This window comes from Phaethon aethereus (genome assembly GCF_964289735.1).
Source record: "Phaethon aethereus genome assembly, chromosome: 1".
Taxonomy (NCBI): domain Eukaryota; kingdom Metazoa; phylum Chordata; class Aves; order Phaethontiformes; family Phaethontidae; genus Phaethon; species Phaethon aethereus.
The window spans coordinates 14,836,892-14,850,518 of record NC_138575.1 but is presented as its reverse complement, the minus strand read 5'-3'; the positions used below and the strand labels follow the sequence as shown (position 1 = coordinate 14,850,518).

At 46.6% G+C, this 13,627-nt stretch overlaps 1 protein-coding gene across 1 annotated transcript in view; it reads right to left on the bottom strand.

Annotated features, from left to right (window-relative positions):
* LHFPL3 (LHFPL tetraspan subfamily member 3) overlaps positions 1–11,393 on the bottom strand; it is a gene marked incomplete at both ends in the record, with an annotated part of 194,199 nt that extends 182,806 nt beyond the window's left edge. Inside the window, one exon of the mRNA XM_082014090.1 lies at positions 10,925–11,393. Coding sequence (XP_081870216.1) covers positions 10,925–11,393 — 469 coding nt within the window. The remainder of the gene's footprint in view (positions 1–10,924) is intronic.
* Positions 11,394–13,627: the final 2,234 nt, after the last annotated feature.

Genomic DNA, 13,627 nt, shown 5'->3' with positions numbered 1-13,627 from the left:
CTAAATACTAAGACACAGCAACCAAGTAATAATTAACTTTCTTTAGAGGAACATAAAGCTACAAGGATGAATAATTTTATTTTTATGGAAAGTCTAATAAATTCTCTCATGGAATTAATCTTAAAACTTTGAATTAACTCTTTGTGATGCTACACTGAATGTCTCTCAAGTAAAGGCTCAATGCATAAGAGTTTGATACTGTTCAAAGATGTATTGGCCAAGCTGAAGACACCTGGGGGAAATCTGATTTTGAAGCACAGAGTCCACATCAGAGAGAAGATTCATTTATGATTTTTAATCTCATGGGTAACATTCTCCCACCATCTCTAGGTGAAAAACTTTTTTCTGGCTTGTTCTACATTTTTGATCACTTTTTCCGCTTGCCAAAGGTTACAAACATCTTTCTTTTTCAAGGTCATTGCTAAGTCTAGTTTCAAAGCTAACTACACGTCATGCAAATTTTTCATCCACAGGTTTTTTTATTATTAATTTAAACAAAGAAAATCAGAAATTAATACTATGGCACTGAGTTGCAGTTATAAATTAAATTAAAGGACTAAATCCCATGTCACCTCAACTTTCCTGATCAGATAATTCCTGAGCTCCTCATTTTGAGACTTTGCCACGTATTGGTTATGTCTACATGGACAAATTAAGCAGTGCCAGGGAGCATTCCCAGGCATTGAAATCCAACCGTCTACACTATGAAATTGTTAGAATTGTCCCACAGCATGTGTCACAGGAGTGTTTTTAGTCTGTTCCAACTAACAATCTTCCAAAATATTGCCAGGGAACAGTTTGCAAGTTAGGACATGCCAGGAATGGTTCCCAATAGGCAGTATGAGTCCAGTGACCCGGTTTTAGAAGGTAAAAAAATGTAATAGTATGGACACTGGCCAGAGTGTCTGCATTGGAGGGTCATTCTGGACATGCTTAATTTGCAGGTACATCACTGCATCCCTCTGCTGGCCCTGGCAAGCTGAGGAGATGACTTGATACGGAAAAGTCTGAGCCTAACTTTGAAGACTGTTAATCTCCAAGAAGCACAGGATCATTTATGTAGGTGTTTCATGCGTACATGCTGTCATCCGGGCTGCTGCAAAACAACCCTCTCCAAGACTCCTCTTGCCAACACCAAGCGACTCCATGTTACAAAGAGCTGAGGAGCATTCACTTTCCTGCAGCCACTCCAGAAGCCTGTTATTGCAGAGGAAGATGCAGGAGGTCAGACGGGAGAAAAATACGCTGCTGCTAGCCTGCCCTCCTCCCTTCCCTACTAAAATCCTCCCTGTTCTTAAGATACCTTGTCCTATTTTATTCAAACTTCTGCTGCACACAAAGTTCATCACGACAAATAAAGTACCGTGGGGCCAAGGTTGCAGAGGTACAGTCTAGTACAAGACATGTTCTGGCCATCTTAATTGCATGAGGTCACTCACCTTATTCACTGAACTACCACAAGTAAGGCACATGACTTCTGACTTTTAGCAGTAAACAAAAGAACCTCCCAAGGTTTCACAAATAGCATTTTCTAAACCTCTCAACTCAGAATATTTTTCTTTGACCTTGCAAGAACAGCATGTCTAGCTTTCTTCGCTGTCACTTTTCCTTTCTAAAAGATAACCAGAAAAATAAGGAAAGTGGAATGTTTGACAACTCATCAACTGTTTGTAATAATTTATTTCAAACCATTTATTCAGTAGCTCTCTCCTGATGCAGTCTCAATTACTTGATTGAATAATATTCTCTGAAATAGCACATGATGTGCTTGTGTCAAAGAGGCTCTCCACAGAGGCCATCAGCTACCTTTTAAAATCAATGAAATTCATAAATTTGCATCTGGCTTCTCAAGGAGAAAATAAAGGAACCTTTTCCCCCAGTACATATGACCTTCTCATTCTAAGGCCAGCTTGTTTCAAGTCTTCTGCATCTCTGAATGCCAACATGAAGACGGATAACATCTTTCTTACAATAGATAGATCTTGAAGTCTATTATATTCCCCTTCTTAAGGATTCTAGCCATAATTTTCACTTAGTAATTGGGATTTGCACACTGTTCCACACATGCATATTTTAGCTATTCACTCTGTCATGCTGCCACTGCATTTTTAACAATGCTGATAGCAACCGATGTTATCGAGTTCTGCAGACTTTTCAGGCTCTAGGCTTGTTCATGTCTTTTTTTCATTTTACCATTTCTGAGCAAAAATGTTTTTATTTTTTTCCTTTGTCATGCCTCACTACTATGACCCTGCCATTCCTCACAGATGGATCTTGTTAGTTTTCAAATATTGAGTCCACACTGTCTGATCACACCACAGATTTTCTGTTCTGATATGTTTGCTGTCTTTATGTTTGCAGGATCAAAGCTAATGCTGTTTATACCACAGTGCTAAAAAGGTTCACTTCTCAAAAGGTAAAATAACCTCAGTGTTTGAAATCTAGCCTTCTTCTATTCCATGCCTTCTACTGATGATAATATCCATATGTTTCCCTTCTTCCTGGCTTCATTTTCCTATATAGCAATTCCTTTTAGAAGGAATTTTTGAAAGAACTCAGCAGCAGCCGTATCCTATGCCAGTGAAACCTCTTCAGGTGCCAGAAAGTAGAGCTGTGCCAACACCAGCTGCTTTCCAAAACCCCACTCCCATTTCCCTTTTCCAACGGCATTCAAGTTCTCAGCTCCCCACATTTCAATAGGTGATATTCTCCTCTTTTAAATTCTCTCCCCCCTCCTTTCTTCCCTCCCATACATCTTTTTTCAGTGAAATGGAATTCATCTTCAAACTGCCTGGATAACTTAATGCATTTCCTTTTATATCTTACTATTCTGTTAGCTTAGGGTTTTTCAAACAGTGGACCACAGCCCCCAAGATGTTCATAAAAGGCAACTGGGAGAGTTGTAAGACACTGAAATTTTTATTACACTCTAAAACAAAAGAAAATATCTCTTCTCCGTTCCCAAAACACCTTTATCCTTCAAAAACAAGTTTTGCCATCAAAATCTCAAATCAGTCATACAAATAAATGATACACACTTCTTACATGATACGTTTTAGTCAGGTTCCATCTGGGATCAAGACTGATGTGGCTGTCTGATTTTGAGCCTGATGACCAATTTCAACAAAATTTGACTTATGCTACAGGCCTCCAAGATACTAAACTTCTGCAAGTTTTGTGAAAAAGCTGGTTCCTGCGCAAAGCAGAAAGGATCCCAAATTCCCACCAGTGGAAAGATAGGGATAGTTTATCCTTTAACAAATCTAGATGGCAACTTGATGACATCAAATCAGCACACTAATAGCTTTCTTGCAGCTATAACACATGCTGTGTCCTTGTCAACGACACAGATGAAGAGCCTGTGAGGAGTCAGAGAGTTTAGCTACCAAAGGCAAGGGGTGACACAGAATGCAGGAAAGAACCTCTGATGTGGGCACAGGACATTTGGGGAAAGAAATGACTTGGAGATGGGACACTGGAGCACAGCATTCCTCCTTCATTTCCACTCTTCACAGGATACACCTTTTACCTTCATTTTTATAGCCAAAGCATGAAATACAGGAAAATGTTTACTTTAGACAAAGTAATGAAACCAAAAAGGCAGCACTCATTTCATCCACAACTTCCCAATAAATCCTTCAGTTCTTCATTTTTCCAACCTACCCCACTAACCTTCCGACTCACACTGGGACACGAGCACTTCCCAAGCCAGTATGGCAACAGTCATTGCAGCCAGTATGGTAGCAGCAGAGTGGAGGCTACCATTGATGGATGGACCACTCAGTCCAAGGAATTGGCTAGACAGTTGCGCTCAGAGAGCTGCAGTCAATAGCTCGATGTCCATGTGGAGACCAGTGATGAGTGCCTTTTAATACTTAAAAGGTGCTTATAAGAAAGATGGGGGCAGACTTTTAACAGGGCCTGTTGCAACAGGACAAGGGGTAATGGTTTTAAACTAAAAGAGGGTAGATTTAGGCTAGATATAAGGAAGAAATTGTTTACAGTGAGGGTGGCAAAACACTGGCACACGTTGCCCAGAGAGGTGGCAGATGCCCCATCCCTGGAAACCTTCAAGGTCAGGTTAGACGGGGCTCTGAGTAACCTGGTCTAGTGGAAGGTGTCCCTGCCCACGGCAGCGGGGTTGCAACTAGATAATCTTTAAGGTCGCTTTTGATCCAAGCCGTTCTATGATTCTATGAGGCACTCCCAGCCCAAGGATGAGGGATACACTGGGGATCTCTATTAACCCCAATGGGAAACTTCCCTCTGCAGCTGAACAGACAGAAAACCATATTGGCAGCATGATTTCTCCACCAGGAGAAAGAAGCAAATGCACCAAGCCTGCTTGAATTAGGAGATGTCCTTATAGGCTTGATAAGACAGTCTATTTGTTGGCAAGCAGAGCACTTGGCTCTTTCCCCACTCCCCACTTGCCCGCACAGCTCCAGCACCCCATTTCCCCAGGACACTGAGGCAATCCTCATGTTACTATGGTCAGAGCCCTCAGTATCCATGATTCTTCAGAATTTCCTCCCCAAAGGTCCAACACCCACTACTGCTCACAGACCACTAAATAACCTCAGTCGCCTCACCCTGTGGCTGGGGGATGTTAATGCTCTTATTAAAAAGTCAGCATCAATGCTGAAACTCAGTTCAAAAAGCTGTTTGATGTGCCTGGACTTCTCTGTCTTTCCCTTTGGCCTCACATGTGCCTCTCGCTTTACAACTGAGGTACACGGTCAGAACAAAAGCTGGCAGCAGTGTTTGTTAAGGTCCTTTGCTTCTGGTGAGTTAGGCCATGTCTCTTAGAAAGAGGCACCCAATCTTATGTAAAGTCTTCAAGTGAAGAAGAAACCACTGTAGAGATAATTAACAAATGAAACTTAACAGGTTACAAATGTATATCCCTCAAGGCTAATGCAAATTTCTGTAGCTTCAGCTTCCAAACATAGCATTTGTCAAGTTAAGGAGCACTGCACAACTTGAAATCTCTACCTGTAGGTCCTCATACACCATAACCTGACAAATTTTAATCTTCTTTTGAATAGCAAGAAAATTCATCCTTTTAGCTCTTCTTCTTTCATTTACTTACATCAGTCCTGAAGCCCTTTCTGCTTTATATCTGAAAGGGAGTCTTGACAGATGTTTGACCTGGACAGAGCGAGCACAGGAACCACTGTGGGCAAGTGCAGTCCCATTTTTTGCATACACATTTAGGGACCACATTGCATTTCTTAAGTGCAGCACTGCAGTGAAAAGCTCACATGCAGATCTACCCAACCCATCTACCACAGCCTCTAATTTCTCTTCTAAATAACTGTTTTCCATAACACAGTATTTCCATAATTCTCCCATCAATAGGCACCTCCTACATTTTGAACCCCAGAAGTCTTACACTGCATTTGGTGTATTAAAACACAGGCTGTTGAAGCAAGCCCAGGTTATTATGACATCCAAATCAGTCTACAGAATTAGCTATCCTTACTATAATTTATTAAACAATTAATTTTTGTGTCATCTGCAAAGTTCAGCAGCCAGAAATGTATATTACTCTCCCAACTAATTGTTAAGGATACTGAGGCTACAAACAAGACCGTTGTCTGACTGCACTAGACACCCTGCCCAAACACTGGCACAAGACTGTTTTTTTTTCTAGCCTTATGGAATTTACCCCCATACCAAGATCTGACAAGCAGCAGTAACAAAGGCTCAGAGAGCATCAAGGTCAAGCCTTTTAAAACTCTTATATAAAAGTCACCTGGTCCTGCAGACTGATTTCAAGTATAAAGGCAAACAACAACACAGCTGCAATGAAGAACCTCACCTTTTCATTCTGAAACAGTTTTCTGTTTTAAATGAACTGTGGCATGTAATAACCTCTCTCTCATGGCTGCTTTGGCTCCAAGGCACTGGCAAACTGAGTAAATACGAAACCAGTTTTAAGCTGGTTTAAAACAGTTCCAGGGAAAAGCTGGGGAACCACAGAAAGACTGATACCTGAACCACATAGATCGGGAAGAACTATGAAAGATAACAGAGTATGTTGGCAACGTGCACAACAAAGTGCACTTGGATTTCCAAAAGACATTTGATAAACCTGCCATTCACAAGTCTTAAAAAACCTAAACTCCCAGAGGATAAAAATAAATGCCCTTGCAAGGATAAATAATTAGAAACAGATGGTAGGAGAATACTGTCAATTTTCCAAGTGGAGAGAGGTCAATGGTGGAGTCCTGCAGGGATCTGTGCTGGAACATGGGAGCTGCTTGCTTATTTATAAATGAGCTGGAAAACAGGGTAAATGGTGAGGTGACAAAGTTTGCTGCTGATATTCATTCAGGGTAGCTGAGATAAGGGCTGACTGTGAAGAAAGACTTTACAATACTGAATGACTAGGAAATAAAAAGGCAAATTAACGTCAATGTAGATAAACAAATACAAAGTCGTTTCTTTGAGGGGAAAAAACCTAACTACACAAAATTATGTGCTCCATGGTTACTATTACTGCTTCAGGACTGAGATCTTGAGGTTATAATAGGCAGTTCTGTGAAAACACCATCCCACTGTTCACTAACAGTGAAAAAGTGAGTATTAGGAATTACTAGGAAAGGAACAAAGAATGAAAGAGAGAATATTATTATGCCATGTTATAAATGGCTGGTTTGTCTGTCTTGAATATTGCGTGTAGTTCTGGTCCCACAGCCTCTGAAAGGACGCAGTAGACTGGAAATGGCTGTGGGCAGGGCAGCAGGGATGAACACAGGCATGGTACAACCTAACAACTAAGGAATGACTACGAAGCCACATACTCATCAGGTCTCAAAAACAGGTAACTGAGGGGATACAGCAAAGATGTAATCAGGACCAGCACAGGGAAGGTGTGTGGGAGTCCCCTGTTCACAGCATCTTCCAATACCTGAGCTGGGCGGGTGGGCAAATGAAATGGGCATATGTAAGGTTTAAAACCTTCAAAAAAACCTACTGAATCTTCACCCAATGTGTATTAAGCTCCTCGCTCTGGGGCACTATAGCCACTAAAAGTTCACACAGGTTCAAAAAGTGACCAAAGTCCTAAAAGAGAATTTCTAGCAAGAGCTTTTAAATGCCAAGACTTATCTCAGCAAATCCCTGAACACAAGTGCTGGAGGACAGAGAGCACCAACAGCAAAATGAGCTTTCGCTGCTCTGATGCTTCTGTGCGCTCATGTTACAGACCGCTGTCAGAGATCACTGGCCTAGATGAGCCTGTAGTTTGACAAAGTACAGCAGTTTTATGCTGTTTTGTTCAACTGTTCTCTTATTGTGGGCATGGGCTTAGGCATCTCCTCAAAACCAAATATATTAGTTTCAGCCCACTTGTCCATGGGACACTTTCCATGCCTTTCTTTTGCTTTCTCTACTTTTCTCTTTCCTGTAACTTGCAACATCCTAGTAAAGAAAAAAAAAAGTCATGATAAATGTCTAATAATGAAAAAAAATCACAATGACAGAACTGAAGCACTTAATTTATTTAATTTATAAAGGAATAAATCTCAAGAAATATCTTTATTTGTGAGGTTTATCACAACCTTCAGATGCAGGGTAGTAAAGAGCAGTAATACTTCCTTTCTAAAACCTTCACTAAGTGTTTGTGTTCATGCAGCGGCTCAAATTAGGTAAGCGTACGTGCAAGAGTTTGTATACGTAATTCTGAAGTTGCAGAAGGGGAGGCTAGGCGATGGACAACGAGCCTGCCAATGCTGGCTCTCAAGATACCAAGTGTACCTTGACAGCATTATGCACATGGAACAAAAGAAACAGCCTAAGCCATGGCAAAATCCTAAGGGAGTCTAATGTATGCTGTCCTCCCGTACATAAACAAAACTGCTTTTCCTAGGATTTTTCTGCTTAATCATGTCATAGACATGATTAGACAGCAACAACGATTGAAAATGCATGTGTCCAAGATGTTATCTTTTCCTTATTTAAAAAACACCTCTTCAAAACAAGAGCTATATCATGCTGACAATTTATAATGACTCATGCAGGACAGAATATGTTCAAAATCTTTCTTTTAAAGAAATCAGTTCCTAAGCTTTTATTTGCAATCCAAAATAAAGCATAATCCCACATTGAAAAAACTGCCCCTAAGGAGATTTAAATTACATCAATTTTAAATATTATTATATGATCTAACTGAATGCTAACACTGCTAAGGTACATAATAGCAAGCAAAGTCAAAGCTATACTCACATACTTTTTTATTTTACTATTTCAGATTCAGTTTTGTTCCTGTACCACGCAGAAGTATATGCATACATAGATGACATTACTAAACTGTTATTTGTGAGATAAGCATCTCAAGATTAATAATACTGCCTATTACTTATACTCTCAAAAAAGTAAAATAATAACAGAAGTAGGTCATACGGCTCATAGGAAGCCTACCAAAACTCATTATAACTCTCTTGTCCTGCACATTTTATTCTAAGTTATCCTTCTGTCCCACCACCATTGCTTCCTTCTTCAAAGCATGCAACCCAAACCAATGTGGATTTTATGGTAGTTTTCTCTCCCTTTGAGGAAACTTTTTTTGAGGTAATACAGAAATTAACAGCCAGGTAAATGCTGAATTAAGGTACAACATTCAGCAAACAACAAAGTCAGGCTCTTTCAACACCCAACATTGTTCCAGTTTTTCCAGGACATTCACGTACAAACTGCGAAAGATGGCCAAGAGCCACTTGGCTATACACATATTCCCCTATTATTTTAATTTTGGGGGTAAGCGGTCTGAAAAGTGATTCTGCTGCTGATGTAAAACTCATTTTGTTGACTTTCAATGCCAACAAGTGCATCTTCCAGCTTTGGCGATGACAAAAATTGTGTTATTTTGCCTGAAAACATCTCTTCAGGGTCACACCTGCACCCGTGCAGCATGATATAGACTGGCTGGGCTCCTGTGGATCAGCTGCATGCAGTGGTTTCGAAACATTATTATTGTTTATAATGCAGAAATGTTAAGTTTATGTTGAATATTATGTTTCTGTGCAGAAATGCAGTAAACAGACTAATTTTTATCTAGCTTGTACTAGCTTCTGTTGGCATAAAGCAGTGGAACCACATAAATAAAACATTATTATCTCTGATGATGTTGGGAGTGTTAAGGGATTTGGAAATTGTGCTGTCCTACCGCACACCGGACATGAACAAAACAGTCTGAGAATGCACCAAACCAGTCAATATTCATGCCACCTTTTACCAGTGGAGCCATAAGAAGAGGAGACAGCTGAATGCAAAAGTCCTTAATGGAGCAGAGGAGACATCAGCGGTGCAAAGATGAAACAGTTTGCTCTGCCTGGAGCCAAGTGACATGACTGTGTACAATTAATAACACCATATCAGAATGCATGTCACTGAACAGATAAGAGTAGCCACCAGCACCAATGCAGAGATAATGAACCTGAACCTAGCCTCACTGGAATCGGGGAAAAATCTACCAGCCTCAAGTGACTGCAGATCAATCCCCAAGTGATAAAGAAAGAAACCATACAGAAACTTAAGTGACAGAAACAGCATAATATATAACACACATAAAAACAGCATCGCAGAGAGAAATGGATAACGCTGTTTATACAAACCAGAAATTTCCACTAAGCCTCATGGACTAGGTGGCAAATTGAATAATGCTGAAGCTGCTCAGCAAACAACTCAGAAGAATTATTGCTCAGAAACTGAAATGAATGTAGGTCAATTAAGGGGACTGAGAAAGCGATTGTGAGCCGATTTTGGAGACATTTTGCTCTGTTTCCCTAACAGCTTATTCCTGCAAAGCCAAAACTTCTCAATTTCAGGGTTTTATTGGGAGGACAAGTAGAAGGTATGCTTTGTTTTTAGACTTTTTTTTTCCAAATTATTGAAGAATTTATCTTTTCTATCTTGTCAAAACTGATTTTATTACTATATCAACTCTAGAGACCATCCTGTTCTCCTCCTCTGCCTCCCAGCTGCACACAAATCACCAGTCCTCTACTAACTCAGAGGGAAAGCTGTGTTGGAAATGCAAAAAGGGATGTCCTGGTGTTCTCCCTCTTTATCATGCGTTTTCCCCAGGGAGACTCTGGATGTGATGGGGAATGTCAAATGAAGTCAGGAGACCCTCTGAGTCAAAACCAGCAACTGAAATTATTTTTTTGTTTTTCTTTACACTTCTAACATACAGAAGAAAATAAACCCTGTGAACAGGGGGAACAGACCCCAACAAAACTCATGCATCCAATGACCTCAGCTGCTCTTCCAGTTGGCCACCAGAAAGCCTCGCCATCCCACCCTGCCGAACTGAAGCGGGCTCTCTCTTTACCAGGTGGAAGCCTGGGCTCAGGACTAAGCCTTCAACAGGCTGGCAGCTGCCTTCACCCACCTTCGCCCGCTCGAGGTGTCCCCACGGCCCCCACTGCCATTTTCTCCCGACCTTCAGCGATAAACCAAGCAGGGGAGGACAGCCTGGGGCTGCCGCTGCCCAACAGCCCTCCCTGGGGCTGTTTGATGCTCACGGGTGGGTTCATAGGCCGAAACCGGACAATTTCCCCGGGCACCCTTGCTCCTCGCTTGGGGGGGGCGATGCGAGGGGCTGCGGGCTGAACCGGACCTCGGCCCAAGCTCGTACCCACGCGGGTGGTGGGGCGGCCCGGGGCAGACACCGGCACCGCTTTGCAACGCTGCTGAGGCGTCCCGGCCACCCCACCACCACCACTCCTGAGCACCACCTCCCCTGCCAGCCCCAGCGGGGCACCCGGGCCCGCTCCCCCTGCCCGCTCCCGGCCCGGGCGGCCGCCGGCGCCGCAAGTTTCTCGGAGCCGCTGGTGCTCCCGCGGGGCCGGGGAGAGCCAGGCCGGGTCGGGCGGCGCGGAGCCCCCCCGGGGCCGGGGCCGCTGTCCCCACTCACCCGAGGTCAGCTGCATCCAGGCACAGATCTTGTAGACGGTGGCTGTGTTGCAGAAGAAGAAGAGGATGAAGCAGACGATGCAGGCGATGATAAGCATCATCGAGAGCCCGATGAAGAAGGAGGCAGCTTTGAAGGCTCCCGAGGGCAGACTGGAGAAGTCCGTGAAGCTGCCCCGGCAGGTGAGTTCCCGGCTGAAGCCGTTGCCGATGCAGTAGTGGAAGAGCCCGAAGTAGCCCGCCTGCGGGGTGTCCACGCCGTCCCCGATCCAGTAGGGCTGGATGAAGCACACCACGTTGACGATGGCAAAGCAGATGGTGAAGATGGCCCAGAGCACGCCGATGGCCCGCGAGTTTCGCACGTAGTTGGTGTGGTAGATCTTGGCCGCCTCCTGAGCCGGGAGCATCCCCGCTGCTGCCGCTCCTGACGAGCCTGCTCCTGTCGCCGCCGTCCCTGCAGCCGCTCCGGGCATCCTCGCCGAGAAGATCCCCCCTCCCCTTCCTCCTCCTCTCCTCCTCCTCCTCTTTCTCCTCCTCCTCCCCGCTCGCTCCGCTCGACGCGACGCGCTCCGCCGCCGCCGCTGCGTGCGAGAGCCGGCGAGCCCCTCCGCCGGGCTTCAGCGGCTCCGCGCCAGCAGCAGCAGCGGCGGCAGCACCAACATGGCCCGCCGCCGCCTATCGGGGCTCAGCGCTGCCGGCCGCCACGCACCGCCCGCCCCGCAGCCCGCCCTCCCGCCGCCGCCCGCGGTTCCTCGCCGTGCCGGGCGCCAACCGCCACCGCGCCCGCCGCGGGGCCGGGGCGCCCCGCCGCCCTCCGCAGCCGCGTGAGGGGGCACGGCACGGCTGACGCGCCGTCCCCGCGGCGAGGCGACGGCGAGGGAGGGGGCGAGGGGCGGCCGGCGCCCTTCCGCCGGGCGGGAAGCGCGAGCCCCGTGGGCGGTGGGCGCGGCGGCCGGGGTCTCCCCGCGGGCCCTGCGCCGGCCGGGGCAGCGGCCGGCCGGGGCAGCGGCCGCCCGGCTGAGCCGCTCCCGGCGCTGCTCGTGCTGCGTGTCCTGGGAGACGCGTTCTGGCAGCGGGGTTTAGGGTTTAAAGCCCGCGTGTGGGTTCCTTTTGAGACCCTGTGTGGTCCGTTCCCTCGCGAAACACCGCTCTGGCTGCAGCCAGGGGCCGTAACCGCTCAGCCCCCGCGGGCTGAGCAGCGGCCGCTGCCCTGGCACAGGCGGAGTCCGCAGACACTTGTCTCCCGCCTGAATCAAACCGGCGCCAGGGTGAGGTCTCGGGGCTGGGCAGTCGGAAACCTCCTCACCTCCGGAGGCGGGATGGCGGCCGTGGAGAGGATCGCCGCCGTGAGCACAGAGCAGCCGTGGAGCCATGGTGGCGGCCCTCGGCGTGGGTGGGTGAGGTGGCACCGGTGGCGAAGAGCAGCTCCGCTCCAGTCAAGTGACTTTGGCCGGCACGCGCTGCGTTGAGCGTGTTTGGTATGCAGCAGCGATCAGCATGTATTAATGAGCAATTAGCATCTGGTAATAATCCTTCCTATGCCAGTGACACTTGGATTTGCAGTCCCGACCTATGCATTGAGCCTGAGTTAGTAGCAGTAATTGATATCACGTAAACACAGCGCTCTGAGGGTTGTCCTCTCCCGGGACGCGCTGGCAGCCGGAGCGGAGGGAGGCTCGGGAGAGCGCGCGGCCGCGGCGGCCTGCGCCTCGGTGCCGGCTGAGGGACGCGCTCAATTAAATGCCAGCGCTCATCAGCGCCCAGGAGGAGGGAGACTCGCGTGGAAATTACACCTGGCGTTCCTTAAACATTTTTCATCCGCTTCGGACAAAGTTTGATTTCGGCCCCGTGACTGTCAAAAAACAGGCGCAGCCCGATAGAAGCAGCACACCAGCCCTTCCCAGGTTTGCTGCAGAGGGGCTAGGGAGGGACAGCACCTGCTAACAGGTTTTCAGGCCCCTGTGCTCACATTGGGGGCAGAGAGCTTTAAAAGCTTCTGCCGAAGGATGGGAGCACAAGGGGAGCCACCTCAGCACGGTCACACTGTTACTGCCCAGCACGCAGGAGCCCTCCCCTCTCAGAGGGCAATGGGTGGCACGGGCTTGCTCAGAGATGGGCAGCGTGGACCCCAAACGCTCACGCTTGTCACACTTTCTTAGGGAGGTGGGTCCAAGCGTGCAAACTACAGCTAAAATTCCTGGAGATTCAGTTCCCACTGAGGGTGCTTTGTCCAACGCTGATGGAGGTGCCCGCGTATGCTCGGCTGCCTAATCTTGCTCCTACTGCAGTTGCTGCACGTGACCAGACTGCTCATACACTGCCTTCAGAGAGTAACTGAACTTGTTCCAGCCTCGAGCAGCAGGAGGAGTGATGGTCTTTCCCTTCAGTGCTCAGTCCTGTTTTCTCCAGGCTGAGGCTAGCTGGGCCCCAGGGCTCGGCGTAGGACGCCTGTCTTTCCTGTCCTCAAAAGGGCCATTGAATATGGAGGTGAAGACAGTACAAGCCAGCCCTAGAAGGCTGGAGGAGATCCAAAGTGGCCTGAAACAAACAATTTAGGGATGGAAGGTGGAGTGAGGGTTGAGCAAGAAGTTCTGAGAGTTCAAAAAGAAAAGAGGCAGTGGGTCTGGGCCAAATGGGAGGTTTAGGTGTAGAGGGTCTATGAATGTGGACACAAAGAAGATGAAACCTGGAACTGGAATGGCGGAAG